Source organism: Melanerpes formicivorus, unplaced genomic scaffold (assembly GCF_026170545.1).
Source record: "Melanerpes formicivorus ecotype bairdi unplaced genomic scaffold, bMelFor1.0.p_v2 SCAF_106, whole genome shotgun sequence".
In the NCBI taxonomy this organism is placed as follows: Eukaryota; Metazoa; Chordata; class Aves; order Piciformes; family Picidae; genus Melanerpes; species Melanerpes formicivorus.
This window is the reverse complement of record NW_027142458.1, coordinates 462,204-487,836: the sequence shown is the minus strand read 5'-3', so window position 1 is coordinate 487,836 and position 25,633 is coordinate 462,204. Positions and strand designations below refer to the sequence as shown.

At 51.9% G+C, this 25,633-nt stretch overlaps 2 protein-coding genes across 3 annotated transcripts in view; both read left to right on the top strand.

Annotated features, from left to right (window-relative positions):
* The window catches only part of STAM2 (signal transducing adaptor molecule 2), a 46,700-nt gene extending 36,683 nt beyond the window's left edge, over nt 1-10,017 (top strand). For both annotated transcript variants that reach the window (XM_068166780.1, XM_068166781.1), the window contains exons 12-14: nt 1,029-1,182; nt 4,394-4,563; nt 5,797-10,017. In XM_068166780.1, coding sequence (XP_068022881.1) covers nt 1,029-1,182; nt 4,394-4,563; nt 5,797-6,028 — 556 coding nt within the window. In that variant the 3' untranslated portion in view covers nt 6,029-10,017. The remainder of the gene's footprint in view (nt 1-1,028; nt 1,183-4,393; nt 4,564-5,796) is intronic.
* Nucleotides 10,018-13,058: 3,041 nt separating this feature from the next.
* CACNB4 (calcium voltage-gated channel auxiliary subunit beta 4) overlaps nt 13,059-25,633 on the top strand; it is a 136,261-nt gene continuing 123,686 nt past the window's right edge. Inside the window, exons 1-2 of the mRNA XM_068166782.1 lie at nt 13,059-13,125; nt 13,239-13,322. Coding sequence (XP_068022883.1) covers nt 13,117-13,125; nt 13,239-13,322 — 93 coding nt within the window. The 5' untranslated portion in view covers nt 13,059-13,116. The remainder of the gene's footprint in view (nt 13,126-13,238; nt 13,323-25,633) is intronic.

The following is a 25,633-nucleotide window of genomic DNA, read 5'->3' as shown; positions in this document are numbered from 1 at the left end:
AGGAGGAGGAAAGCGGTAGGAGAGGAGTGTTGGGAGGAAGAGGGGAGTAGTCCAAGAGGTCTAAGGAGGAGAGTGGTGGGAGGAGGAGGGTGGAGAGTGGTCCAAAGGGTCTAAGGAGGAGAGAGGTCCAAGAGGTCTAAGGAGTGGTCTAAGGGGTCCAAGGAAGGGAGTGGTCCAAGGGGTCTGAGGAAGGAAATAGTCCAAGGGGTCTGAGGAGGGGAGTGGTCCAAGAGGTCTAAGGAATGGTCTAAGGGGTCCAAAGAATGGAGTGGTCCAAGGAAGGGAGTGGTCCAAGGGGTCTGAGGAAGGGAATTGTCCAAGGGGTCTGAGGAGGGGAGTGGTCCAAGGGGTCTGAGGAAGGGGAGTGGTCCTAGAGGTCTAAGGAGTGGTCTAAGGGGTCCAAGGAAGAGAGAGGTCCAAGAGGTCTGAGGAGGGAAGTGGTCCAAGGGGTCTGAGGAGGAGAGTGGTCCAAGAGGTCTAAGGAGTGGTCTAAAGGGTCCAAGAAAGAGAGAGGTCCAAGAGGTCTGAGGGGAAAGTGGTCCAAGGGGTCTGAGGAAGGGCAGTGGTCCAAGAGGTCTAAGGAGTGGTCTAAGGGGTCCAAGAAAGAGAGAGGTCCAAGAGGTCTGAGGAGGGAAGTGGTCCAAGGGGTCTGAGGACCTCTAAAGGCTGTGAGGGAGCATAGTGGTGTAAGAGGTCTAAGGAGACTGGCCTGTGAGGAGGAGAATGGCAGTTGTGCAATACAGAGGTGTGAAGAAATCAGCCAGCTGCATTGCTCATGGTTTGTTTTCTGCCATATTCAGGACAGTTTCATGAACCACCTAACATAACACGTTAGTTAGGGAAACGTGTCCCCTCCCTGGAGGTGTTCAAGGCCAGGCTGGATGAGGCCTTGAGCAGCCTGGTCTAGTGGAAGGTGTCCCTGCCCACAGCAGGGGTGTTGGAACTGGATGATGTTGAAGGTGCCTTCCAACCCAAGCCATTCTCTGATGCTGTGAACCTTCATGGTGTTTGCCTCTGTTTCACAACAGAAAACACTCCGAGTTGTCTGAACTGAACGTGAAAGTTCTGGAAGCCCTGGAGCTCTATAACAAGCTGATGAATGAAGCCCCAATGTATTCAGCTTACTCCAAACTCCACCATCCTGCACAATACCCACCCACATCTTCTGGTGTCTCAGTGCAGGTCAGTATCCCTTTCTGGAAACAGAGAGTTGCCTGATATAGAGTTTTCTATTTGCAAAGAGATGACAGCAGCAGAAGGAAGCTGGTTAGCCTACGAACAATCTGACACTGCCTGGTGACTCTTCATAGCCTTTAGCAGGAAATATTTACCTGCTGGAGCAGGGGGGGCTCCAACTTGCAGCTCCCTACTTCTGCACAAAGCTTTGGTGGTTGGATTGTTTTGCCCTGCTTAAGGTGAGCTGCTCCTGGGTGAAGGTTTGGTTGTCGAGTTTGCTCTGCTTAAAGATACTGCCTGGAAAAGGCTAAAAGATTCCTTTCCATGATGAATGTTTTTTACAGGCAGAACTCTGTGTTTCAAGCAGCTTGGTGGGATATTCTTGCTGTGAGTCATGTCCTCAGCCTTCAAGGCAAAGCTTACCTTCTTATCTAATAGCAGGGGGAACTTTAATATCAATGCCTTAATCATCAGTGCAGTGAACTTCTAAATATAGTAACACTGCTCTGCTTTTAGCTCTTCAGTTTTTTCTCTTCTCTTAGGCAGAAATTCTTTGCAGTGAGGGTGGTGAGACACTGGAACAGGTTGCCCAGGGAGGTTCTGGATGCCCTTGCCCTGGAGAGTTGTTCAAGACCAGGCTGGATAAGGCCTTGAGCCAACCTGGGCTAGTGGGAGGTGTCCCTGCCCACGGCATGGGGGTTGGAACTGGATGATCCTGAAGGTCCTTTCCAACCCAACCCATTCTATCAATCTATGATTTCATAGAATCAGTAAGGTTGGAAAAGACCTTTGAGATCATCAAGTCCAACCTAGCACCCAACACCATCTCATCAACTCAACCATGGAACCAAGTGCCTGACCCAGGCTCTTCCTAAACACCTCCAGGCATGGTGACCCCACCACCTCCCTGGGCAGCACATTCCAATGGCCAACAACTCTTTCTGGGAAGAACTTTCTCCTCACCTCCAGCCTAAACCTCCCCTGGCACAGTTTGAGACTGTGTCCTCTTGTTCTGGTGCTGGGTGCCTGGGAGAAGAGACCAATCCCCTCCTGGCTACAACCTCCCTTTAGGGCGTTGTAGAGAGCAAGAAAGTCTCCCCTGAGCCTCCTCTTCTCCAGGCTAAGCAACCCAGCTCCCTCAGCCTCTCCTCTAGAAATGAAGATGTTTTAGGGGGTTGTAGCTGCTCAGAGCTGTTTTCAAGTCTCTCTGATGTGCCATGCTTGATGTTGTGGTGGTTTTAGGCTGTGCCTTTAAAATTCAGTTGCAGATTTGGGGCAGAAAAGTAGGGAACTAGCAATAAATCACTACTGGGTGTACAAAGGAGAGCTAGAGATTGTTCTAAACAATTTCTGGGGATGTCTTAGGAAAAGCAAAATGGGGAAGAAAGATTTTTATTATTAGTAGTAGTATTTTTTGGAAGGTCCTTTCTGGAGAAAGCCAAGAAAGGGAGGTTTTGCTTTAAGTGGATTTAATGTTAATTGTTCAGGGGGAAAAGAATAGTTGCCATAGCAACTCCAGAGCTGAAAATATGTCAGTTAAATGCAATTCCCTGCCCTCAGCTCCTGCTAAGGATGGAAAATTCATTACATTTGGAGGTTACAAAGTAATTGAAGCCAAAAGGCAGCTGGAGTTTGCTGCTTCTTCCAAGAGGAATGCATCCAGTGGTGGAAAGCACAGGATAAGTGCTAAGCTTGCTGGGCTGAGCGCCGTTCCTCGGTGCAAAAATATCTGTTCCTTCGGTGTCCATGCCCTAGCCAAAGTCTAAAACCAGGCTTGTGTAGATGGAGCATGTTGCACCACCTGCTCCATCTGCATTTGGAGCAGAGACTTGCATCTTAAAGCCGAAAAGAAACCAAGAAACCGAAGGGTTTGCTTTCCTTTTGTGTTGCAGCCTTGGAATATTCCTCTGTTTGAATCTCCAAGGCGTGTTAAATAACAAACCTCATATGGTGCCCCTCTTCCTACTCAACTCTCTGCATTCAAAATATGCCAGGCTTGAACATTTTAAAGGCAAAGCAAATTAAAGAGAGAGAGAGAGAGAGAGAGAGAGAGAGAGAGAGAGGAAGAAATAAGGTTCCTGGGAAAGGCAAAGGAGTTCTGCGTGCTATGGAAGGTCAGCAACCCCATGCAGTGCTACAGGCTGGGGGCAGAGTGGCTGAGAGCAGCCAGGCAGAGAGGGACCTGGGGTTGCTGGTTGATGGTAGGCTGAACATGAGCCAGCAGTGTGCCCAGGCAGCCAAGAGTGCCAATGGCATCCTGGCCTGCATCAGGAACGGTGTGGCCAGCAGGAGCAGGGAGGTCATTCTGCCCCTGTACACTGCACTGGTTAGGCCACACCTTGAGTCCTGTGTCCAGTTCTGGGCCCCTCAGTTTAGGAAAGATGTTGAGTTGCTGGAAGGCGTCCAGAGAAGGGCAAAACAGTTGGTGAGGGGCTTGGAACACAGCCCTGTGAGGAGAGGCTGAGGGAGCTGGGGCTGCTTAGCCTGGAGGAGGCTCAGGGGAGATCTTCTTGCTGTCTACAACTCCCTGAAGGGAGGTTGTAGACAGGCAGAGGTTGGTCTCTTCTCCCAGGCAGCCAGCACCAGAACAAGAGGACACAGTCTCAGGCTGTGCCAAGGGAGGTTTAGACTGGATGTTAGGAAGAAGTTCTATACAGAGAGAGTGATTGCCCATTGGAATGGGCTGCCTGGGGAGGTGGTGGAGTCACCATCACTGGAGGTGTTCAGGAGGAGACTTGCTGGGGTGCTTGGTGCCATGGGTTAGTTGTTTAGGTGGTGTTGGATTGGTTGATGGGTTGGACACGATGATCTTGAAGGTCTCTTCCAACCTGGTCTGATCTGGTCTATTCTATTCTATTCTACTCTACTCTACTCTACTCTACTCTACTCTACTCTACTCTACTCTACTCTACTCTGTGCTACGCTACTCTACTCTACTCTACTCTACTCTATTCACCTGTCAAGCCCTGACCTTGTTAGCAGAGCATGTCTGGGAAAGGATGAGGAACTAAAAGATGCTGAAATCCAGGGGGTCTGTTTAAAATGTGTGTTGAGAAATGACAGGGATTGGGTTTAGAGCCTTGTTGAAGAAATGAAGTGGTGTCCATCCAGCCTCTGAACCCTCACGTGTTCAGTCGTCCTGGTGGTCTTCTGTGCCACACCTGCTGCTGCTTAACTGAAAACTAAAGGTCCAAATTTGTTTGGGTTTTATTTACAGTCATATCCTGTACAGCCACCTAGTGGAAACTACATGATCCAGGGTGTTCACCAAGTCACCATCTCGCCGGGTTACAGCCTGGGACCTGATCAGATGGGACAGCTGAGGTCTCTGCCACAAAGCATCAACTCCTCTGGAGCAGCTCAGCCAGCTCAAGCTGCCTATTTAAGGTATCCCTTCAGCAAAGGCTTAAATCTCCTTGTTCCTGATGGGAGCTTTCCTGCTCTGCCTGGGGGTTGTGTGCTGTTGGATGTTATGCCTGCATGGAGGACTCTGTGATCATTGAGGAGGGTGGGGGAGACCCTGGCCTGGGTTGTCCAGAGAGGTGGTAGGTGCTCCATCCCTGGAATTATTCCAGGGAAGATTGTTTGGGGCTCTGATGTCCCTGCTGACTGCAGGAGGGTTGGACTAGATGAACTCTGAAGTTCCCTTTCAACCCAAACCATGCTGTGGGCATTGAAAATACACAGATCACTTTTAGAATCATAGAACAAAATCATGGTATGGTTTTGGTTGGAGAAGACCTTCAAGTTCCTCAACTCCAACCACTCTGACTCCTTGAAGTCTTGTGCTAAGCTATGTCTCTCAGCACCACAATATTGGCTTTGAAACCCCACAAGGATGGTGACTTCACTGCCCTGGGCAGCCTGGTCCAGGCCTTGACAACTCTTTTAGGGAAGAAATGGTTCTTATCTCCAACCTATGCCTCCCCTGGTACAACTTGAGGCCACTTCCTCTCAACTGATCACTTTTTCCTTGGAAGAAGAGACCAACCCCCCAGCCTGGCTCCAGCCTCCTTTCAGGGAGTTGTAGAGAGCAATGAGGTCTCCCCTCAGCCTCCTCTTCTCCAAACAACCCCAGCTGCCTCAGCTGGTCCTCACCAGCCCTGTTCTCCAGACCCTTCACCAGCTTTGTTGCCCTTCTCTGGACACACTCCAGCCCCTCAGTGTCCTTCTTACAGTGCTTTTTGGCCTGAGCAGTGTTTTTGGCCTGAGCAGAGCACTTCCCTGCAGCCCTGCTGTGTGAGCTGTGGCAGCAATAGAAATAGGAATAGAATTGGATAGGATAGGATAGGATAGAATTAGGATAGAATAGGAATGGAATAGAGTGGAATGGAATGGAATGGAATGGAATGGAATGGAATGGAATGGAATGGAATGGAATGGAATGGAATTAACCAGGTTGGAAAAGACCTTTGAGATCATCCAGTCCAACCTATCACCTAACACCATCTCATCAACTAAACCATAGCACCAAGCACCCCATCCAGTCTCTTCCTAAACACCTCCAGGGATGGTGACTCCACCACCTCCCTGGGCAGCACATCCCAGTGGCCAATCTCTCTTTCTGTGAAGACAAGGGGGAGGTAAGGTAAGCAGGAGCTGTGCTGTGTGTCGTTGCAGCCCCGGGCCCGACGCCGTGCTGAACCAGCCCTACGGCAGCCCCAGCCCCGCCGTCCCCTCCGCCGCCGGCAGCGCCGCCTACGCCCCGCAGCAGATGGGAATGGCCGTGGATCTCTCAGCCTACCAGAGCAGCACACCCAGCTTGCCTCAAGGACCAGCTTATCCCCTGGCAGTTCCTGCTCATTCCGTGCTGCAGCAACAAACTAATTACCACCAGCAGCCTCTCCTCTGAAAGCGAAGCAGCTCCTGTCTCCCACGTAGCGAACACAGGTTGCCTGACCTGATGATTTGGAGAAGTAACCTGCCCCAAGCCGGCACACCCCACGGCTGTTGGGTTGGGGTTCTGGTGTTTTATGTTGTTGTTAACTTTGAAATAACCCAGCAGGGTCTCAGATATGCAGCAGACCTGATTGTGTTGAGCATTTGCATAATACCCTGAACTAGATTGAGCTGATGGTTTTCAAATCATTCCAGTTTCCTCTGGGCCCTTTGTGGTTGCTTGCTTGGTTGGTTGGTTAGTTGGTTGGTTGGTGGTGGTTGTGTTTTTTTCCCCCAGCCCTTTCCAGCAAACACCACTTGTGAAGCTTCACTTCAAAGAGATGCTCCCCCCCAAAAATAATAATGCTGTTTCTTTTTATTCTCCTTCTTTTAAAATGTATTTCTGGAAACTTGAGGATGCTTAATCATCCTCCTGTGTTGCTCTCATGAAGTGTTGGTATCTTGCTCTCCTCCTTGCCCAAGGGAACCTCTGCTGAGGTAGAGACCACCTCCTGCCCACACTGTGCGACGGGAGCGGCTGCGGGAGGACGACAGCTGGAGGAGGACCTGGCTTGGTGTTGTGACAGTGAGGACCACGTACCTACAGCAGTAGGAGAAAGGAGGGTTTTGCAGTGCTGCCTGAGAGATGTCTTTGGAAGCTGCAGAGAGCATCTGATGTGTTTTCTCTCGAGGAAGGCGGGGGGGGTTTGCTGGAGCTCGCTTTCGGCAGAGGTGGTCCCGCAAGCACAAGTCTCCTTTTGCAAGAGCAGGCAAGGGATGCTCTCAGCTGACTGTGTGGGCACTCTGTGGATGGATCCAAGGTGCTGAGCCAGGGGCTTATACAGAATCTCTTTTCTTCTCCTTTTTGGATGTATTTAGAAGTGAAGGAGTATTGTAGTTCCTTGTGGTAAAAGGGAGGAGGCTCAAGAATGTTTGAAGCCTCTTAAGACTGTGAGAATCCACCTTGTTCTTTTTCCAGCGGGGAGCTAAGTGGAACAAGAATCTTTATGGGACCAGAGGGCTCTTGCCTCTCCTAGATTTCCTTTCTCTGCCACCATTTCCACCTCTGAAGGCAGATCAGTCAGAGACACTGAAACGATTGGCCGAGGTGTGTCTGACAGAGCAGTGCTCTGCGCGGGGCACTGTGCTGGGTTCGGGCTCCTCCTTCCATCCAGGGAGCAGTTGCAGGCTGCAAGCCTGTAGCGAAGCCTTGGAGCCGTGGAGGCTTTTGGTGGCCACGAAAAGAAATCCAAGAATTTTATTCCCTGATGCACTTTTGTTTTCTCAAAGGGGTGGGGTTTGTACAAGGGGAGTGGGATTGTCTTTGAGGAATGTGGGAATTCTTCTGGGTCAAGTCACTATTTCTTCTACCCACTCCAGCACAGTCGTATTTCTGCTGCTTTGAAACAGTGATGAGTAATAATCTTTAAATTGGGAACATAATGAAAGCAGATCACTCACTTTTAACACATCTTGGCTCAGTGCATGGAGCTCCCAGATGTCTCAGTAAGTTTGTTTGTTTGTTTGTTTGGGGGGGTGTCTAAATTTTCTACCAAGTGAGAACTCTCAGCTTGTGGGCTGCTGAATATCCAACCCCAGCCTTCCCTCCATCCCTTTCCCCTGCTGTTTAACTCTTTCCTGTCATGACCTTATTGATGTGCAGCCTCATGCATGTGCAGCGAGGCACCTTTCAATCTGCCCTTCTGAATCATAGTTTTGATTTCAATCTGTGCAATCACAGGGAAGCTTTTGTCTTTCCTTTTGACCTTTCATTTCTCTTTGTCCTTCGCCCCCTCCCCCAGAGGTAGTTTAGCACACACCTTGCAATACTGAAGTATTAGGACAACTTGTTCTGTACTAAGAAGAAATCATTTTGATGCTGCTGTTCCAAATTCTTCGTGTTTGGAGATGTCTGACTTTGTTGCAGGTGGGTGTGTAGTCAGACTGAACCATGCTGTTGTCGATATTGATTCTTCATTGAGATGAAAATAGATGGGTTTTATTGATCCAGCAAAACTTGTGAGCCTGGGGGGCACCTCCCAGTTGGCTGCCTGGCTGGTGGGCACCTCCCAGTTGGCTGCCTGGCTGGTGGGCACCTCCCAGTTGGGTGCCTGGCTGGTGAGCTCTCCCAGTTGGCTGCCTGGCTGGTGGGCACCTCCCAGTTGGGTGCCTGGCTGGTGGGCACCTCCCAGTTGGCTGCCTGGCCGGTGAGCACCTCCCAGTTGGGTGCCTGGCCGGTGAGCACCTCCCAGTTGGGTGCCTGGCCGGTGAGCACCTCCCAGTCGGGTGCCTGGCTGGTGAGCACCTCCCAGTCGGGTACCTGGCTGGTGAGCACCTCCCAGTTGAGTGCCTGGCCGGTGAGCACCTCCCAGTTGAGTGCCTGGCTGGTGAGCACCTCCCAGTCGGGTACCTGGCTGGTGAGCACCTCCCAGTCGGGTACCTGGCTGGTGAGCACCTCCAGTTGAGTGCCTGGCTGGTGAGCACCTCCCACTTGGGTACCTGGCTGGTGAACACCTCCAGTTGGCTGCCTGGCTGGTGAGCACCTCCAGTTGAGTGCCTGGCTGGCACCTCCAGAGTTGAGATGGCAAGAGAGCTGTGATTTAATTATGTTCAGTTAATTGCTGACTATAAATAATGTATATACTAATTTGTCTTCAGATTTTCTACATGGCTCCATAAGCTGCACACTGTCCCAGCCTGAAGTTTTCTAAAGAGCAGGATTTGTGTTCTCTCTCTCTCTCTTTCTCATCTCTCCTCCTCCCAATTCTGTGATATGCAACTTGTAGATAGTGTAAAAAAATTTAATTATTGTTCAAAATGGTGTCTTTAGAGAGGGGTTTGATGTTAATAGCCTCTTGTTTTCTCTCTCTGTACTTCTCTCCATGACCCTATTTATTTTGAAGGCCTGATTGTAACTGAACATGCTGCCAAAGGATTTCTCTAACTTCCAGTTTCTACACCAGGTTTCTACCAACCCTTTTGTATCAGGGTTGAGAGCTTCTGCTTTTTTTTTCCCACAGAGACTCATCATGGTTAACATAGACACTGGGACAACTTCCTAATCAACCTTTTCTTGTCACCTCTCTTGTTTCCCTGGGTGGTGAAAAACATCAGTGCTAGGGTGAATTTTCTCCTGTTGTGTCTGAAAGCAACAGTTGGGTTTGTCTCTTGTCACCATGCACAGATGTGTTTGGAGAAGTCTTGGTCTTTCAGGCAGCCTTGGGCTGATGAATGCATTCTCTGTTTCATTTGGGGCAGAAGTGGTGATGTTTAGGGATCAGGTTGTCAGAGCCTGCAAAATATTGTTGTGTGTTGGTTGTCCTTCAGGTTCTGTTGGTAGATGTTGGTGGACTTGTGGAACAGTGTCGTTCTTTGGAAGGCTGTCCTTCAGAGAGGAGAGCTGAGGGGGACGTGGCTGCTGCTGCTGCTGCTGCAATCTCTTCCAGGAGTTGTTTTCTGATAGGAAGATTTATTGGTTTGGTTTGTCCTGATTTTTATCTATGCATCTTTTTTTCCCCCCCCTTTCTAAGAGATAATAGGCACTACTCTTGCTGACACTGAACACTGTGATCTAGCTGCTGAATGAATGAATGAATAACTTCCTACAATTTGTGGCTCTTGGCAGTTCAATTGAACACTCAAACTGCTTGGGATTGGTGAAAATGAAAAGAAATAGAGCTGGGGCAGGTCGTGGGCACGGCTGAGCTTTCACAGCTCCTCTCCCTTCACCAGCACTGGAACTGATGGGAGGCACACCTGAACTTTGGAGTTCTGCTTCTCCTTTGGTGCAGGGTTGAAGGAGAAGACGTTAAGAGATGTGTCACAGTTCTTACAGAAAATGATCTTAAAGAGTTTGCAGTATGAAGAAGAGGGATCTGCTGTCTTGGGCTTTCCATGAGGCCTCCTGTCTGCAATCTGTGTGCATTGCCTTGTGTGAATAAAACAAAGTTTGGTTAACAAACACGGGCAGTCTCTTCTCTTTGCTGCCTGAGCCCGTGCCAGAGGGATGAAGCAAAAGCCATGCCCTTTTCTGCTCCCCTCTGTTCTGCTGCTGAGCCCTCAGCTTTGCTCCTTTGTGGGGATCCAGGACAGAGCAGTCCCTCCTGGGCTTGCATCCCCAGGCTGTGCCACCAGCCTGGCTGCCTCCAGCTCGTTATGTTCCCTGTCAGCACTCTGGAGAGAGCATTGCATAGCTGTGCTGCCCTTTACCCCTGTTGATGAGCTCTTCAACTGGGAACCAGCAGCCTGCTGCCTGAAGTGTCAGTGGGTTAGCAAGAGGGCACTGCTAAGTGTGAACCCAGGGAGCTGGAGAGAACAATTCTGCATGAAGTGATCCTATATTTCACCAGACTTGGCAAGGAAAGCAAGTGCACTGCTCTTTAGCTCTGATGGTGTGGAGCACCCTGGCTTAGTGGAAGGTGTCCTTGCCCATGGCAGAGGGTTGGAGCTAGGTGATGACAAACAGGAGGAACTTCTTTCAGGGTTGCAGAGCACTGCAGCAGGCTGCCCAGCGAGGTGGTGGTGTCTGCATCTCTGGAGACACTCAAAACTCTCCTAGATGTGTTCCTGTGTGGCCTTCTGCAGGTGAACCTGCCTTGGCAGGAGAGTTGGACTCAATGCAGAGGTCCCTTCCAGCCCCTACTCTCCTATGGTTCTGTGTCTGATCTTGAAGGTCACTTGCAACCCAAACCATTCTGTGGTCCTCAGCAACCTGGTCTAGTGGAAGGTGCCCCTGCCCATGGAAGGGCTTTGGAATTAGATGATCTTTAAGGTCCCTTCCAACCCAAACCATTCCATGATCTTCAGAGCCATGATTGTGTACGACTTACAGGTTTTCACCAAGGCTCTCAACAAATGATTTCCACAGGGACTCTCAGCAAATTCTTCAGGGATCTCTAACTCCTCCAGGAAAAAAAGAATGATTCCTTGAATCAGGATGAAACCTTGTGCTTTTAGACATGTCTTCTGCTTAGGCTGTGAATGGACCCCCCCAAAACAAAAGGCAAGCAAGCAGCCTAATGGACCTGAGAACAGCTCTTTGAGTCATCATTTAGCCATTAAGTGATGAAATCCCATTATTCATCCCAGCACTTAGGAGGTGCTGACCCCAGTGAGTTGATTTCAGGTCATTTCAGGCTGCAGATGTAAATCTTGCAGAGCCTTCCAGCCGAGGCACTCACTGAATTCACAGCAAGTGCTGCTCTGGTGCCTCACTTCGGTTCTCAACCTAAACATTGCTATGTCTCGGTGAAATTGAGACAAGCTCTTGGGTTTGTGGACAAGGAAGTCAGCCACAGAGTCACACTGAGGTGGATGTTAAAAGCAAAGGAGCCCTTCCTAGTACCAACTTAATGATTAAACTGCCTTTAAAAATAATCTAATTGAGACCACAGCATTCCTGACCCACATTCCTCTCTGACAAAGAAACCAGGCTGCCTAATTTCATCCAAGGAATTAAACAACCAACACCCCCACCCTGCAGTTTGTGTCTGTGGCAAGGAAGAGAAGGAAGTGTTGGCTCTGTTGGGGCTTTGGACCTCCACCAAAGGTGTATGCTCAGAGCTTTCTGGTGGAGAAGTGAGATCAGCTCCAAGAGGCACACGTTTCTCCTCTTATTCATTGCAGTGGGAGGTGTAATGTGCTTGTAGTTAAAGCACAGGAGTGGGAAGCAGGAAATCCAGGTCCTGCTTCCAATTCTTCCCCAGATTTCTTCTCCAACTTCAAAGAAATCGCTTGGGTCTCCTGATGTGTCTTCTCTGCTCCCTCCCCTGGAAGTTTCAGCGCTCTTCATCACTTGTAGTTGATGCAAATTAATGCTGATCAGTACTTGGGTGGCCTTGAGTGCCACTGGGGCTGATGGGGTCCTGGCAGTTCTGGCTTAGCCTCAGTGTGAGGAGGTGAAGCTGGGCTCAGAGGCTGGTACTGACTCATAGTATGCTGCATGTTCACCCTGCTATGGTCTTCTATGGGATACAGAGAATCATGGAATTGTTTAGGTGGGAAAAGTCAGAGAATGGCTTGGGTTGGAAAGGACCTGAGGGATATCTAATTATCAATCCCCCTGCTGTGGGCAGGGCACCTCCCACTAGCATAGGTTGCTCAAGGCCTCATCCAACCCAGCCTTGAACACCTCCAGTGAGGAGGCATCCACAACCTCCCAGGGAGGTTAAAAGTCCCTTAAGGTCATTGAGTCCAACTGTTAACCCAGCACCATCAAGTCCAAGAAAGCCAGGATGGGAAAAAGGGTCACTAGTGCAGAAAACAGCCCAGAATCCCAGCTTAATTAGAGCTGGAAGGGACCTCTGGAGATCAGCCAGTCCAACCCCCCTGCTATGCCAGGGGCACCCACAGCAGCTTGCCCAGCAGCACAATGCCCGGTTGGGTTTAGAAGCTCTCCAGACAAGGAGACTCCACAACCTCTCTGGGCAGCCTGCTCCAGGCCTCCAGCACCCTCACACCAAACAACTTTCTCCTCATCTTCAGGTGGAACCTCCTGGCTTCCAGTCTGTGCCCATTGCCCCTTGTCCTGTCCCTGGGCACTGCTGACAAGAGTCTGACCCCAGCCTCTTGCCCCCCACAGCTCCTTTAGCTCTTGCTGAGCATTGCTCAGATGCCCTCTGGGGCTGCTCTTCTGCAGGCTCCACAGCCCCAGGGCTCTCAGCCTTCCCTCCTCACAGAGCTGCTCCAGGCTCCCCTGGACTCTCCAGCAGTTCCCAGTCTCTCTCGCACTGGGAGCCCAGCGCTGCCCCGGCGCTCCCGGTGTGGGCTCAGCAGCACGGAGGGGCTCGAGCCGCCCACGGGCAGTGCCCGCGCAGCACCGAGGGCAGAGGCTGTGCCGTGCCGCCCCGCTCCCTGCGCCGCTTCCCCGCCGGAGCTCCCCCGGGGAGGGGCCCACGCGTGTCCCGGCCCGGCCCAGCCCCGCCCCGGGGCCGCCCGGCACCTCCCCGGCTCTCTCGGCTCCCTCCCGCCGCCCGCCCTCGCCCTTCCCCAGGCGCTGGGGTGTCTGTCGGCGCAGGCGGCGCGCGGGGCCGGGGCAGCGGGAGCCGCGATCCTTGGGCCGCCATGGCCGCGGTGGGTGCAGCCCCGGGGCGCGGCGGCGGCGGGGGAGAGAGGGCGGGCGGGGCGGGCGCGGTGGCTCCGGTGGCGGCGGCGCGACCTTGATGTCTTTGGCCTCCCCGGGGCAGGTGACGAGGGGCACGGCGACCAGGAGGAGCCGGCTGAAGCGCTCGGACGGCAGCACCACCTCCACCAGCTTCATCCTGCGGCAGGTGAGGGGCGGCGGGGCTGGGCGGGGGGCGGCGGGCCCGGCCTCCTTCCCCCTCACCTAAGGGATTGATTGACTGATTGATTGACCGATTGGTTTTGGCTAAACCGCCGCGTTCTGGGGGGATGTCGGTGCCCGTGCTCCCGTGGGGAGATGCTCAGGGTCCGGCTCTGAGAACACCGAAGTTGCGGTCAGTGCCTGTCCCCTCTGCGCCAGTCCAGGGGAGTTTCGGGCACAGGTCAGAGCTGGGCTTCAAACTCCCAGCCCCAGAGAGCTCCAGCGTCAGGAGAGGAGCCTGAAGAATCCTCCTGGAGTCATGATTCATTCTGATCAGTCCCTGGATTGTGTTCTCCTTCGGTGCCTGAGCTGCGGTCTGTACCCTGGGCTGGTTTTCCAGTTCTTCCCCGTGGCGCTGCGGGCAGACTTCGCCCAGAGAAGGGAAGCTGAGGCTTTGGTGATCTTCTGAGTGGAGAATCTGATCGTCAAGGTGTCAGGAGCAGCTCAGCTCGGGGCTCGGGGCTGCTCGGTGCTAATTATACAGCAGCTCTGCTTCCCCTGGCACTGCAGGAGTGCCGTTGGTGATCTAGATGAAACCTCCTGCTAAAAGTCACCCTTTCCTCCTCCCTCCCCAGCCCTGCACCCTTCCCATCCCTCCACCTTTCCCAGTCCTTCACCATTCCCATCCCTACACCCTTCCCATTCCTGGACCCTTTCCATCCCCACAATCTCCCCATGCCTATACCCTTCCTATCCCTGCCCCTTTCCCATCCCTACATCCTTCCTATGCCTACCCCTTTCCCATCCCCACACCTTTCCCATCCCTATGCCCTTCCTATCCCTACACCCTTCCCATCCCTACACCCTTCCCTGCCAGCTGTCTTCCACTAAAATAAAATGCAGACCAAGGTCCTGTGTCTGCCCCAAGAGTCACTTTCTCACCTTCAAGACACTCCTCAGAGTAAACACTGTCCATCTGCTCTAAAAGTAAAGGAGGTAGAACACCTCTTGGAGCACAAACCTGTACCCCAAGCGCTCCCAGATTCCTGAGGAGCAGCTTAAAAGCCGCTCAAGGAAAGCAGAACCAGGCCCTTGACACAATTGGGGCCACTTGCCATGCATGGCAGTGTCTTTTGCTCAGGACATGGGAGTTGTGAGGTCGACTGAAACAACCAGGGGAAGGTGGATTTTGCTGTGTGGTGTCTCCTTGCCACCAGCCGAGCAGAACCACGGCGGTGTCGGGCTGGCAGTTCCTGTTTCCATTGCCTGGCAGGATGAGATGTGAGAGTCTCAGCAGGAATTTGATGTTCAGTGTGAGCTCAGCCATGTAAATCAGAGGTGAAGCAAGGATAAGGAAATAACAAGAGAGTTCCAGCTTGTCGTGGTGGCTGAGGAGATGCTGCAGGCTGCTGGGGGCCCTTCATGGACGTGTCCTGGGGAACCTTTCTGCTTGTCAGAAGTGTGCTTGCAACGGCTTCAGGTTGTGCCAAGGGAGGTTCAGGTTGGATATTGGGAAAAATGTCTTCCCAGAAAGGGTTCTCAGGCACTGGACCAAGCTGCCTAGGGAGGTGGTGGAGTCACCATGCCTTGATGTCAATAAAGGATGCGTGGATGTGGTATTGAGGACGTGGTTTAACAGCAGTGGCTTGGCATCAGCATCATGAGCTCGAGGCGAGCGGCTGGACTTGGTGATCTCAAAGCTCTCTTCCAATCTCAGCAGTTTGGTGATTCTAGGATTCTGTAGCTCATGCTCATACAGAAACTGAGGGCTTGTGGTTTAGGCAAAGGGACAGTAAAATCAACGTCATCCTGAGCACTCAGGGTCTGAGGGAGCAAGGCTGAAGCACTCAGGGTCTGAGGGAGTAAGGTTGGAGCACTCAGGGTCTGAGGGAGTAAGGTTGGAGCACTCAGAGTCTGAGGGAGCAAGGCTGAAGCACTCAGGGTCTGAGGGAGCAAGGTTGAAGCACTCAGGGTCTGAGGGAGTAAGGTTGGAGCACTCTGTTTGAGGGAGCAAGGTTGAAGTGCTCAGGGTCTGAGGGGGCGAGGTTGAAGCACTCAGGGTCTGAGGGAGTAAGGTTGAAGCACTCAGGGTCTGAGGGAGTAAGGTTGGAGCACTCTGTTTGAGGGAGCAAGGTTGAAGCACTCAGGGTCTGAAGGGCAAGGCTGAAGCACTCAGGGTCTGAGGGGGCAAGGTTGAAGCACTCAGTGTCTGAGAGAGCGAGGTTGGAGCACTCGGGGTCTGAGGGAGTAAGGCTGAAGTACTCAGGGTCTGAGGGGGCAAGGTTGGAGACTCTGCACATGGGAACTCTCGCACCAGCACCCAGAGAGGGCTGCTGATGGTGTGCAGGAGGGCTGCAGGCTCTGGCTCCTCCAACAGATACACTGAGCATCATGGCTGGGTTACACAGGTGGCATCCCATGCCTCAGCCCCTGCAGAACACCTTGATGTGTGCTACATCATAGAACTATAGAACGGTTTGGGTTGGAAGGGACCTTAAAGATCAGCCAGTTCTGACCCCCTGCCCTGGACAGGGACACATCCCAGTCCGGAGGGCCCAGCAGTGTATCCACAACCAGCACCAGGGCTCCCTCTACAGCAGCATTTGTCAGCACTCCCCTGGCAGAGGACAGTGCTGCGCTGTCTACATCACTCTAAATTCAGGTCCATGCTATGGAGACCTTGCAGTCTTGGGTCAAAGACTGGATGATCTTGAAGGTCTCTTCCAACCAAAGATATTCTGTGATTCTGTGATCAATATCATTTCAGTAATAGACAGAAATGATCCACACAGATCCACATCAGAAGTTGCTTATCCCAGCAGGTCAGAGAGCAGACACACTGCTCTGGCTTCCTGAGGTCACCACTCAGAGGCCTTTTAAACAGGCAAGTGTGGTGGCTCTCAGGAGACTGGTGAGACACTGGAACAGGCTGCCCAGGGAGGCTGTGGATGCTCCCTCCCTGGAAGTGTTCAAGGCCAGGCTGGATGAGGCTTTGAGCAACCTGGGGTAGTGGGAGGTGTCCCTGCCCATTGCAGGGGGTTGAAAGTGAATGATCTTTAAGGTCCCTTCCTACCCAAACCATTCTGTGATTCTATGAGTCTGTGAGTTTCATCTGAACCATGTGAGCAACAGAACCAGCTCTGGGATTGCTTTTCTCCAGCCCTCAGTGGGGCTGAGTTGGTGACGTGCTGAGGCGAGGGTCTCACTGCTCCTTGCTGTGGGCTTCACGTGATGTTCCTCAGCATGCGGAGGCTCGGCTCAAGGTTTCCTTCCCACAGTGATGTTTCAGCTGCTCCTTTAAAACTCTAATGAGGCTTTTCCTCAGCCTTTGTTGGTTAGTTTTCCTTGGAGATTTCAGCTTTGCAGACACAGAGCAGTCCAAGCTGCCCCGTGGGTGCTGTCCTCTCCTCCCATAGTCAAGCTTCCCTGAGGGCAATCAGGCTTTAGAAGCGTTAGTGAGGGAAAAGGTCCTAATAGCAGAGCTTAACTTCAAGTAAGGTTGTGGTGGTTGTAGTTGTAACTGGAAAACCACAGAAATTCTGTCAGAGAGATTTGCAGTAAATGTTCCAAAGGAGCTTAAACTTCTTGGAGGGCTCATGTTGTTCAGAAATGGTCACCAGCTGCTTGCCCAAGCCCAGAATACCAATGGAAATGTTGTTAATGGGTTTGTTTTCTGTCAAGAGGGGAGCAGGTCACCCAGATTTGAAGTCTTTACTTGGTTTTACATCATCACAGACTCACAGCATGGTGGGGCTTAGAAGGGACCTCTGGAGATCATCCAGTCCAACCTCCCTGCCAAAGCAGGGGCACCCACAGCAGCTTGCCCAGCAGCACCATGGCCAGGTGGCTTTGGAGGCTCTCCAGAGAAGGAGACTCCACAACCTCTCTGGGCAGTCTGCTCCAGGCCTCCAGCACCCTCACACCAAACAGCTTTCTCCTCATCTTCAGGTGGAACCTCCTGGGTTGCAGTTTGTGCCCACTGCCCCTTGTCCTGGCACTGGGCACTACTGAGAAGTCTGGCCCCAGCCTCTTGCCCCCCACAGGTCCTTTGTCTCTTGCTGAGCATTGCTCAGATCCCCTCTGGGGCTGCTCTTCTTCAGGCTCCACAGCCCCAGCCTGCCCTCCTCAGAGAGATTCCCTGGACCCCTCAGCACTTTTGGAGCCTCCACTGGACTCTCTCCAGCAGTTCCCTGTCTCTCTTGCACTGGGGAGCCCAGCACTGGACACAGTACTCCTGGTGTGGCCCCACCAGCTTTGATCAGCATTGAGAAGATCTCCTCCCAGGCTGCTCTTTGCCAGGCTGAAGAGCTTGGGGAGCTGGCAGGAATCTCAGAGTGGTAAGGGTTGGAAAGGACCTCTAGAGATCATCCAGTCCACACCTCCTGCCAAAGCAAGATGACCTTAAGCAGGTCACACAGGAACACATCTAGGTGGGTTTTGAATGTCTTCAGGGAGGGAGACTCTGTGCTGGAAGACATGGATGGAGTGATGGAGTGATGGATGAGTGGGAGCAGGGAGATATGTGCTGGAGATCAGTGGGCTGGTATCAAAAAAAGCCCTACCCAGTGAGTAAGATCACTGGTGTCCCAGAGTGACTTGGGGTGGGGGAGTTTCCAAGCTGTTGGATGGGCACCTCTGTCTCCAGCAGTACAACCAAGTTTGGGAGTGGAGCTGGCACTGAAGCTGTTACTTGAGCGAGGAAGGGGTGTCCAAAGTCGTTCCTCTGACGTGGCAGCTGCTGCTCAATTATAGTGAAGCACTCCCTGAAGGGACAGGAGTCAATTGTAAGACAAGAAGTAGGGCAGCTGAAGACATATGCTTGGGATTCTGCAAGCTGCTGTCAGGAGCACTCATGGTTGGGTTTGCTTTTATTCTGGAAGAGTTTGTCTTTCCCACACTTGTTCTGGCATGATGTGGCTGCTGAGTACATCCAGCTGAGCTTTTGGCTTCTGCTGGCAGCAGTTTCACTGCCTGTGAGTTTGGATGGCGTTTCTGTCGCTGAGGAAAGTGAAGTGGCCTGAGGAGGACAGCAGCAGTCAGCCAAAGGTTGTGCTAGAGCATCACTTCTTGTCACTGGTGCTCAGTGGCAGCACAGTGGGGCAAGGGGCACAAACTGCAACCCAGGAGGTTCTACCTGAAGATGAGGAGAAACTTGTTTGCTGTGAGAGTGGCAGAAGTGTGAGTTTTGGTGTCAGGAACAACCTTTCTGCCTCTGTGCTTGTAGAAGCTCTGACTCTGTAGGTATGGCAGGGAGAAGGAAGGGTCTCTTGAGGCTGAGTGGTGTCTCTTCTGGGCATGTCCTGGGGTGCATGCAGGAGAGTCTGGGCAGGGGGCTCAGGGACCTTCTTCTCTCCCACTACTCTGCTGTAGTGAGGACACATCTGAGTCCAATGACTAGTTCTGGGCTCACCAGTGCAAGAGAGACAGGGAACTGCTGGAGAGAGTCCAGCAGAGGCTTCAAAGATGCTGAGGGGGCTGGAGCATCTCTGTGAGGAGGAAAGGCTGAGAGCCCTGGGGCTATGGAGCCTGGAGAAGATCAGCCCCAGAGGGATCTGAGCAGTGCTCAGCAAGAGCTAAAGGACCTGTGGGAGGCAAGGGGCTGGGGCCAGACTCTTGTCAGTGGTACTCAGTGCCAGGACAAGGGGCACTGGGCACAAACTGGAAACCAGGAGGTTCCACCTGAAGATGAGGAGAAAGTGTGAGGGTGCTGGAGGCCTGGAGCAGGCTGCCCAGAGAGGTTGTGGACTCTCCTTCTCTGGAGAGCCTCCAAAGCCAGCTGGCCATTGTGCTGCTGGGCAAGCTGCTGTGGGTGTCCCTGCTTTAGCAGGGAGGTTGGACTGGCTGATCTCCAGCGGTCTCTTCCAACCCTCACCGTGCTGGGATTTGGGGATTCTGTAAAGGAAAACACCCCTCTCTCTGCTCTTCACTGAAGAAAGGGTCAGATGAGTTATGAGGGCAGGGTCTGCAGCTCTCTGTGGGTGTGCCAGAAGCCATCAACCCCCTTCTCTCCATCATCTAACACCTTTCTGGGAGGGAGGACAAGACATGGTGTATGGCTCCAGCAGCCAGGATGTGGGCATCCCCAGGGAGCAGTCAGCATCTGAGAGAGGGACTTCTATGCTTGGAGCTGGGCTGAACAGCAGTACTGTGGTGCTGGAGGTGGAAATTCAGCCTCCTTTCCTCCTCCTCCTCCTCCTCACTCATTGAGTGTCTCCTCATGGCAGTACCCACTCTGGATTGTTGATGCTCTTCACTTGCTGTTGACCGAACCGCAGCCCTTAGGACAGGTGTGACTGAATGTCTCCTTCTAGGTCTCCCTTCAGCAGCCCCTTCCTCATTTAAAGAGGCCTTTCTGCAGTTAAGTGTCATGAGGTGGTCTGTGTTGAAGAAGAGTCAAGTAGCTCCACTTCTGCAGATGCTACCAGAATTCAGCTGGGTAGTGGTTGATGTTTGGTCCTTTGTCTGCTCACCTTCTGGATTGTCCTGCTGGCTACCATGACCAGAAGTGAATGACAGAGTTCTTTGCTCTTCAGTATCACAGGGCCTTGTAATGAAATCTTTTGGAGCACTCAAAGCAATCAGTAGAAGGACCTTGAGGTGATGGAGCATGTCCAGAGAAGGGCAACTAAGCTGGTGAAGGGCCCTGGACACAAGTCTCCCAAGGAACAGCTGAGGGAACTGGGGTTGTCTGAAGAAGAAGAGGGTGAGGGGAGACCTCTTTCTCTCTACAACTGCCTGAAAGGAGGCTGGAGCCATGTGGGGCTTGGTCTTTTCTCCCATGCAACAGGTGATAGGACATTCCTGGGTGGTAGAGTCACCATCCCTGGAGGTGTTCCAGAAACCTGTGGCCATGGCACTTTGGGACGTGGTTGTGTTGGGTTGATGGTTGGACTTGGTGATCTTAGAGGTCTTTTCCAACCCCAACAATCCTGTGACTCCTGTGCCATTGGAAAGGATATTTGCCCATTGGAATGTGCTGCCCAGGGAGGTGGTGGGGTCGACATCCCTGCAGTGTTTAGGAAGAGACTGGATGAGGCACTTAGTGTCATGATCCAGTTGATTAGATAGGGTTGGGTGATCAGTTGGACTTGATGATCTTGGAGGTCTCTTCCAACCTGGCTGATTCTGTGATTCTGTGACAGGAGAAAACAGCCTCAAGTTGCAGCAGGGGAACTTCAGGTTGGACATTAGGAAAAATGTCTTCTCAGGAAGGATTCTCAGGCACTGGACCAGGCTGCCAGGGAGGTGCTGGAGTCACCATCCCTGGAGAGATTTAAAAGACATGTGGATGTGGTGCTGAGGGCTGTGGTTCAGTGGCAGGGGCTTAGGAGTACTGGTGGGATTGTGAGCTCTAGCTGAGCTGTTGGACTTGATGATCTCAAAGGTCTCTTCCAGCCTCAACAGATTCTATGATTCTAAATCCTTTGCAGCTCATGCCAGAGACTTCAGTGAAAGCCACCATGTGTACCTGTTTGCTCCAAGCATGTGTAACCTTCTATAAAATCATCTCTAGACAGAAAGAACTGAAGTTCCAGTTTAGATCTGCAAGGGTTTTTTGCTGCTTCCATTTAGAGATGAAGTTAGAAGTCAACTGCCTTCTCAGACATGGTCACACCTGGTGTGGCATAGTATCAAAGAATCAGTCAGGGTTGGAAGGGACCACAAGGATCAGCTAGTTCCAACCCCCCTGCCATGGGCAGGGACACCCCACACTAGATCAGGCTGCCCAGAGCCTCAGCCAGCCTGGGCTTAAACACCTCCAGGGATGGGGCCTCAACCACCTCTCTGGACAACCCATTCTCTGGCAATGCTTGTTGGGATTTTCCCTTTGTGATATGAAGAAAACCAGAAGAGGTTTGTTGTCCTGTGTGCAGATGAAGTTTGTTTCTGTATGTGTGGAGCTGGGATTGTGGTGTCCTTCCTGCAGGACCAAGCAGTGGACTAGACCAGCCTAGTCCTAGTCTCTTTTCAGTGGTGGCCTGGGCAATGGATACAAAGTGGAACCCAGGGAGTTCCACCTCTACAGGAGGAAAAAAAATAGAATAGAATAGAATAGAATAGAATAGAATAGAATAGACCAGACCAGACCAGACCAGACCAGGTTGGAAAAGAACTTTGCAATCATCAAGTCCAACCTATCACCCAACACCATCTCATCAACTAAACCATGGCACCAAGTGCCTCAGCCAGGCTCTTCCTAAACACCTCCAGGGATGGTGACTCCACCACCTCCCTGGGCAGCACATCCCAATGGCCAATCTCTCTTGCTGGGAAGAACTTCTTCCTAACATCCAGCCTGAACCTCCCCTGGCACAGCTTGAGACTGTGTCCTCTTGTTCTGTTGGTGGTTGCCTGGGAGAAGAGACCAACCCCCACCTGGCTACAACCTCCCTTCAGGGAGTTGTAGAGAGCAAGAAGGTCTCCCCTGAACCTCCTCTTCTCCAGGCTAAGCAGTCCCAGCTCCCTCAGCCTCTCCTCACAGGGCTGTGCTCTGTTCTTTGCTGTGAGGGTGCTGGAGCCCTGGGGAAGGCTGCCCAGAGAGGTTGTGGAGCCTTCTTTGGAGACTTTCAAGACCTTTCCTGTGTGACCTATCCTAGGTGATCCTGCTTTAGCAGGGGGGGTTGGCCTGGATGATCTCCAAAGGTCCCTTCTAACCCCTGCCATTCCGTGATTCTGTGACTCTAGCTGGATGTTGGCATCTGCAGTCAGAAATCTTCTTGAGTCAAGCAGAAATAGCTGTAGGTCAGATCTGGGGAGCCACAAAGGTGTCTGAGACTTGTTTGTCATTTATGAAGTCTGAAAACCTTCCCCTTGGCACATGGGCCACAGAGCTTTCCAGCTGCCAGCTCAAATGTGCCTTTGTGGATGCAAAGTGGACAAGGTCACTCATTGACTCTGGCAGATGTTAGCTTAATGAGCCACACTGAGTTCCCAAGAGCAAAACATGGCCTGAAGTCCAGGACTGAGTTTCATAGTTGCTAGTTTTTGCTGCTCTGACGTAGGGGGAATCAACATTTGGTCTTGACTCATCAGTGATCAAATGGTTTGAGTTGGAAGAGACCTTCAACATCACCTAGTTCCACCCCCTGCCATGGGCAGGGACACCTTCCTCTTGCCAGGGTTGCTCAAAACCTCATCCAGCCTGGCCTTGAACACTTCTAGGAGGGGGCATCCACAGCTTCTGATGTAGGCAGCTTCAGTGACCATTGCTTAAGAAACTTTGTAACCAAACTGTGTGTTTGATTTCTTCCTTCAGTCCTGATTGCTTTGGACTTTAAATGGTTTTCCTCTGAATGAAATCAAGCCCTCAGCTGATGGCCTTGAGGCTGTGGTCATGCAGGTTTTCTGGATGGTGCTTGGGCAGTGTGGTCCATACCAGCCTCAGTATGCAATGAGGGGAATGGAATGGAATGGAATAGGATAGAATAGAAATAGACTAGACTAGACTAGACTAGACTAGACTAGACTAGACTAGACTAGACTAGACTAGAATAGAATAGAATAGAATAGAATAGAATAGAATAGAATAGAATAGAATAGAATAGAATATAGGGAAGGGAAGGGAAGGGAAGGGAAGGGAAGGGAAGGGAAGGAAGGGAAGGGAAGGGAAGGGAAGGGAAGGGAAGGGAAGGAAGGGAAGGAGGGAAGGGAAGGGAAGGGAAGGGAAGGGAAGGGAAGGGGAGAAGAGAAGAGAAGAGAAGAGAGAAGAGAAGAGAAGAGAAGAGAAGAGAAGAGAAGAGAAGAGAAGAGAAGAGAAGAGAAGAGAAGAGAAGGAAGAGAAGAGAAGAGAAGAGAAGAGAAGAGAGAAGAGAAGAGAAGAGAAGAGAGAAGAGAAGAGAAGAGAAGAGAAGAGAAGAGAAGAGAAGAGAAGAGAAGAGAAGAAGAGAAGAGAAGAGAAGAGAAGAGAAGAGAAGAGAAGAGAAGAGAAGAGAAGAGAAGAGAAGAGAAGAGAAGAGAAGAGAAGAGAAGAAACAAACCAGGTTGGACAAGACCTTTGAGATCACCAAGGCCAACCTGTCACCCAGCACCATCTCATCAACTCAACCATGACACCAAGTGCCTCATCCAGTCTCTCTTTATACACCTCCAGGGATGGTGACTCCATCACCTCCCTGGGCAGCACATCCCAAAGGCCAATCTCTCTTGCTGGGGAAGAATGGCACTCCAGGGAGGTGGTGGAGGCACCATGCCTGGAGGTGTTCAGGAAACCTATGGTCATGGCACTTTTGGGCCATGGTTTACTGGCCATGGTGGTGTTGGGTTGAGGGTTGGGCTGGGTGATCTTGGAGGTCTTTTCCAAAGCACACAATTCCATGGCTGTGTGAGGCAGGTGTTTCTCAAAAGCAGAGGCTGAGGAGATTGATAAAATAGCTCTCTGCAGAGGAGCAGCCTGGGGTGGCAGTGATTTACCAGGATGAGCTCAATTCTCTGATGAGTCATTAATCTCTAAAATATAACTTAGTGCCCACAGAACATGATTATCCCTCTGACACGGGGCTGGAGCCTGACTTCTCTGCGTGCAGCGTTTAGGAACTCTTAAAGCATTTGACAGGTGAATAAAGGAGTCAACTTTTCCTCTTAAGAACAGCAGCCTTGGCTGCACAGCAGCCTGACAGCCTTTGAAGATGCCCTTCTGCTTAAATCAGTCTTGTAGCCAGCAGGGAGCAGGGATTGTGTCCCTGCACTGGGCGCCAGTGAGGCCACACCTCTGATCCTGGGTTCAGCTTTGGGCCTCTCACTCCAGGAAGGACATTGAGGTGCTGGAACAGATCCAGAGAAGGGTCTGGAGAACAGGGCTGGTGAAGAGCAGCTGAGGGAACTGGGGGTGTTCAGCCTGGAGAAGAGAGAAGAGGAGGCTGAGGGGAGGACCTCATTGCTCTCTACAGCTCCCTGAAAGGAGGTTGCAGTGAGGTCTGGTCCCTTCTCCCTAGTATCAGGTGATATAAGGAGAGGAAATGGCCTGAAATTGTGCCAGGGGAGGTTTAGGCTGGAGATGAGGAACAATTTCTTTACTGCAGGAGTGGTCAGGCACTGGACCAGGCTGCCCAGGGAGGGTGGTGGAGTCACCACCCCTGGAGGTGTTCAAGAAACCTGTGGCCATGGCACTTTGGGCCAGAGTTTAATGGCCATGGTGGTGTTGGATTGGTGGTTGGACTGGATGATCTCAGAGGTCTTCTCCAACTGAAAGAAACCTGATTCTGTCATCTTTTTGAGTGATGAAAACATTTTGAACTTTGAGGTAAGCCTGAATTGGTGCCTAGGCTAAATGCTGCAGGGATCTTAGTGATTTTCATCAGGACAAGGGGGCAATGGGCACAAACTAGAACCCAGGAGGTTCCATCTGAAGATGAGGAGAAACTTCTTCGGTGTGAGGGTGCTGGAGCTGCGGGGCAGCCTGCCCAGAGAGGTTGTGGAGTCTCCTTCTCTGGAGACTTTCAAGGCCCATCTGGATGCATTCCTGTGTGGCCTGCCCTAGGTGACTCTGCTTTGCCAGGGGAGTTGGACTCAACGATCACAGGAGATCCCTCCCAGCCCCTACCATTCTCTGATTCTGTGCTCTAATGATGCTGCATTGATCTCAGGTGCTCCAAAATCCTACCTTTCTTGTGTTGCTCCTTGCATGGCTAGCAGGAGGGGGGTGAGTGGGGGACAAGCTTCACCAGGACTGCAAATCCCAGCAGGAGGAAACGTAAATGGATTTGGTGCTTATAAAGCAGGGGGTGGGGAAGTTGGCTTCTCTCCCCAGCCCTGCCATCACTTCATCTGGCCGTGAAGAAGGCAGCAGACTCGTGTGGCTTTTGTTTCTTCATCTGGAAAGCCAGCATGGCTGTGTATCTCTGTGTCACCAGCAAGCTTAATTGAGTGTTTCTTAATGCACTAATTAAATCTCCAATTACCTTCCCACTTAGCGCTGCGTTAGGGAAGGAAAACGACTTGGTGCGTGCCTGTCTGTTTTGCAAGCAAAGCCTGGTGGTGATTGCATCCTCTCCAAACAAACCCCCTCCTCTCCCCCCCACACTTGTGGTTTTGCTGGTGTTTGGAGTCGTTTATCACCCTCTCAGGCAGGTTCATAGAATCCTTTGGGTTGGAAGGGACCTTCGAGATCATCCAGTTCCAGCCCTCCTGCCATGGGCAGGGACACCTCACACTAGACCAGGTTGCTCAACGCCTCAAGGAGAAGTTGCCCTTCTGGTTGTGCAACTGCAGCTGGTGAGCACAGGGGAGCAGGCAACAGGCTCCAGAGTCCACAGAATCCAGCGTGGTGGGGGTTGGAATGGACCTCAAATATGGGTGTAATGATCTGGGTAAGCAAACAGC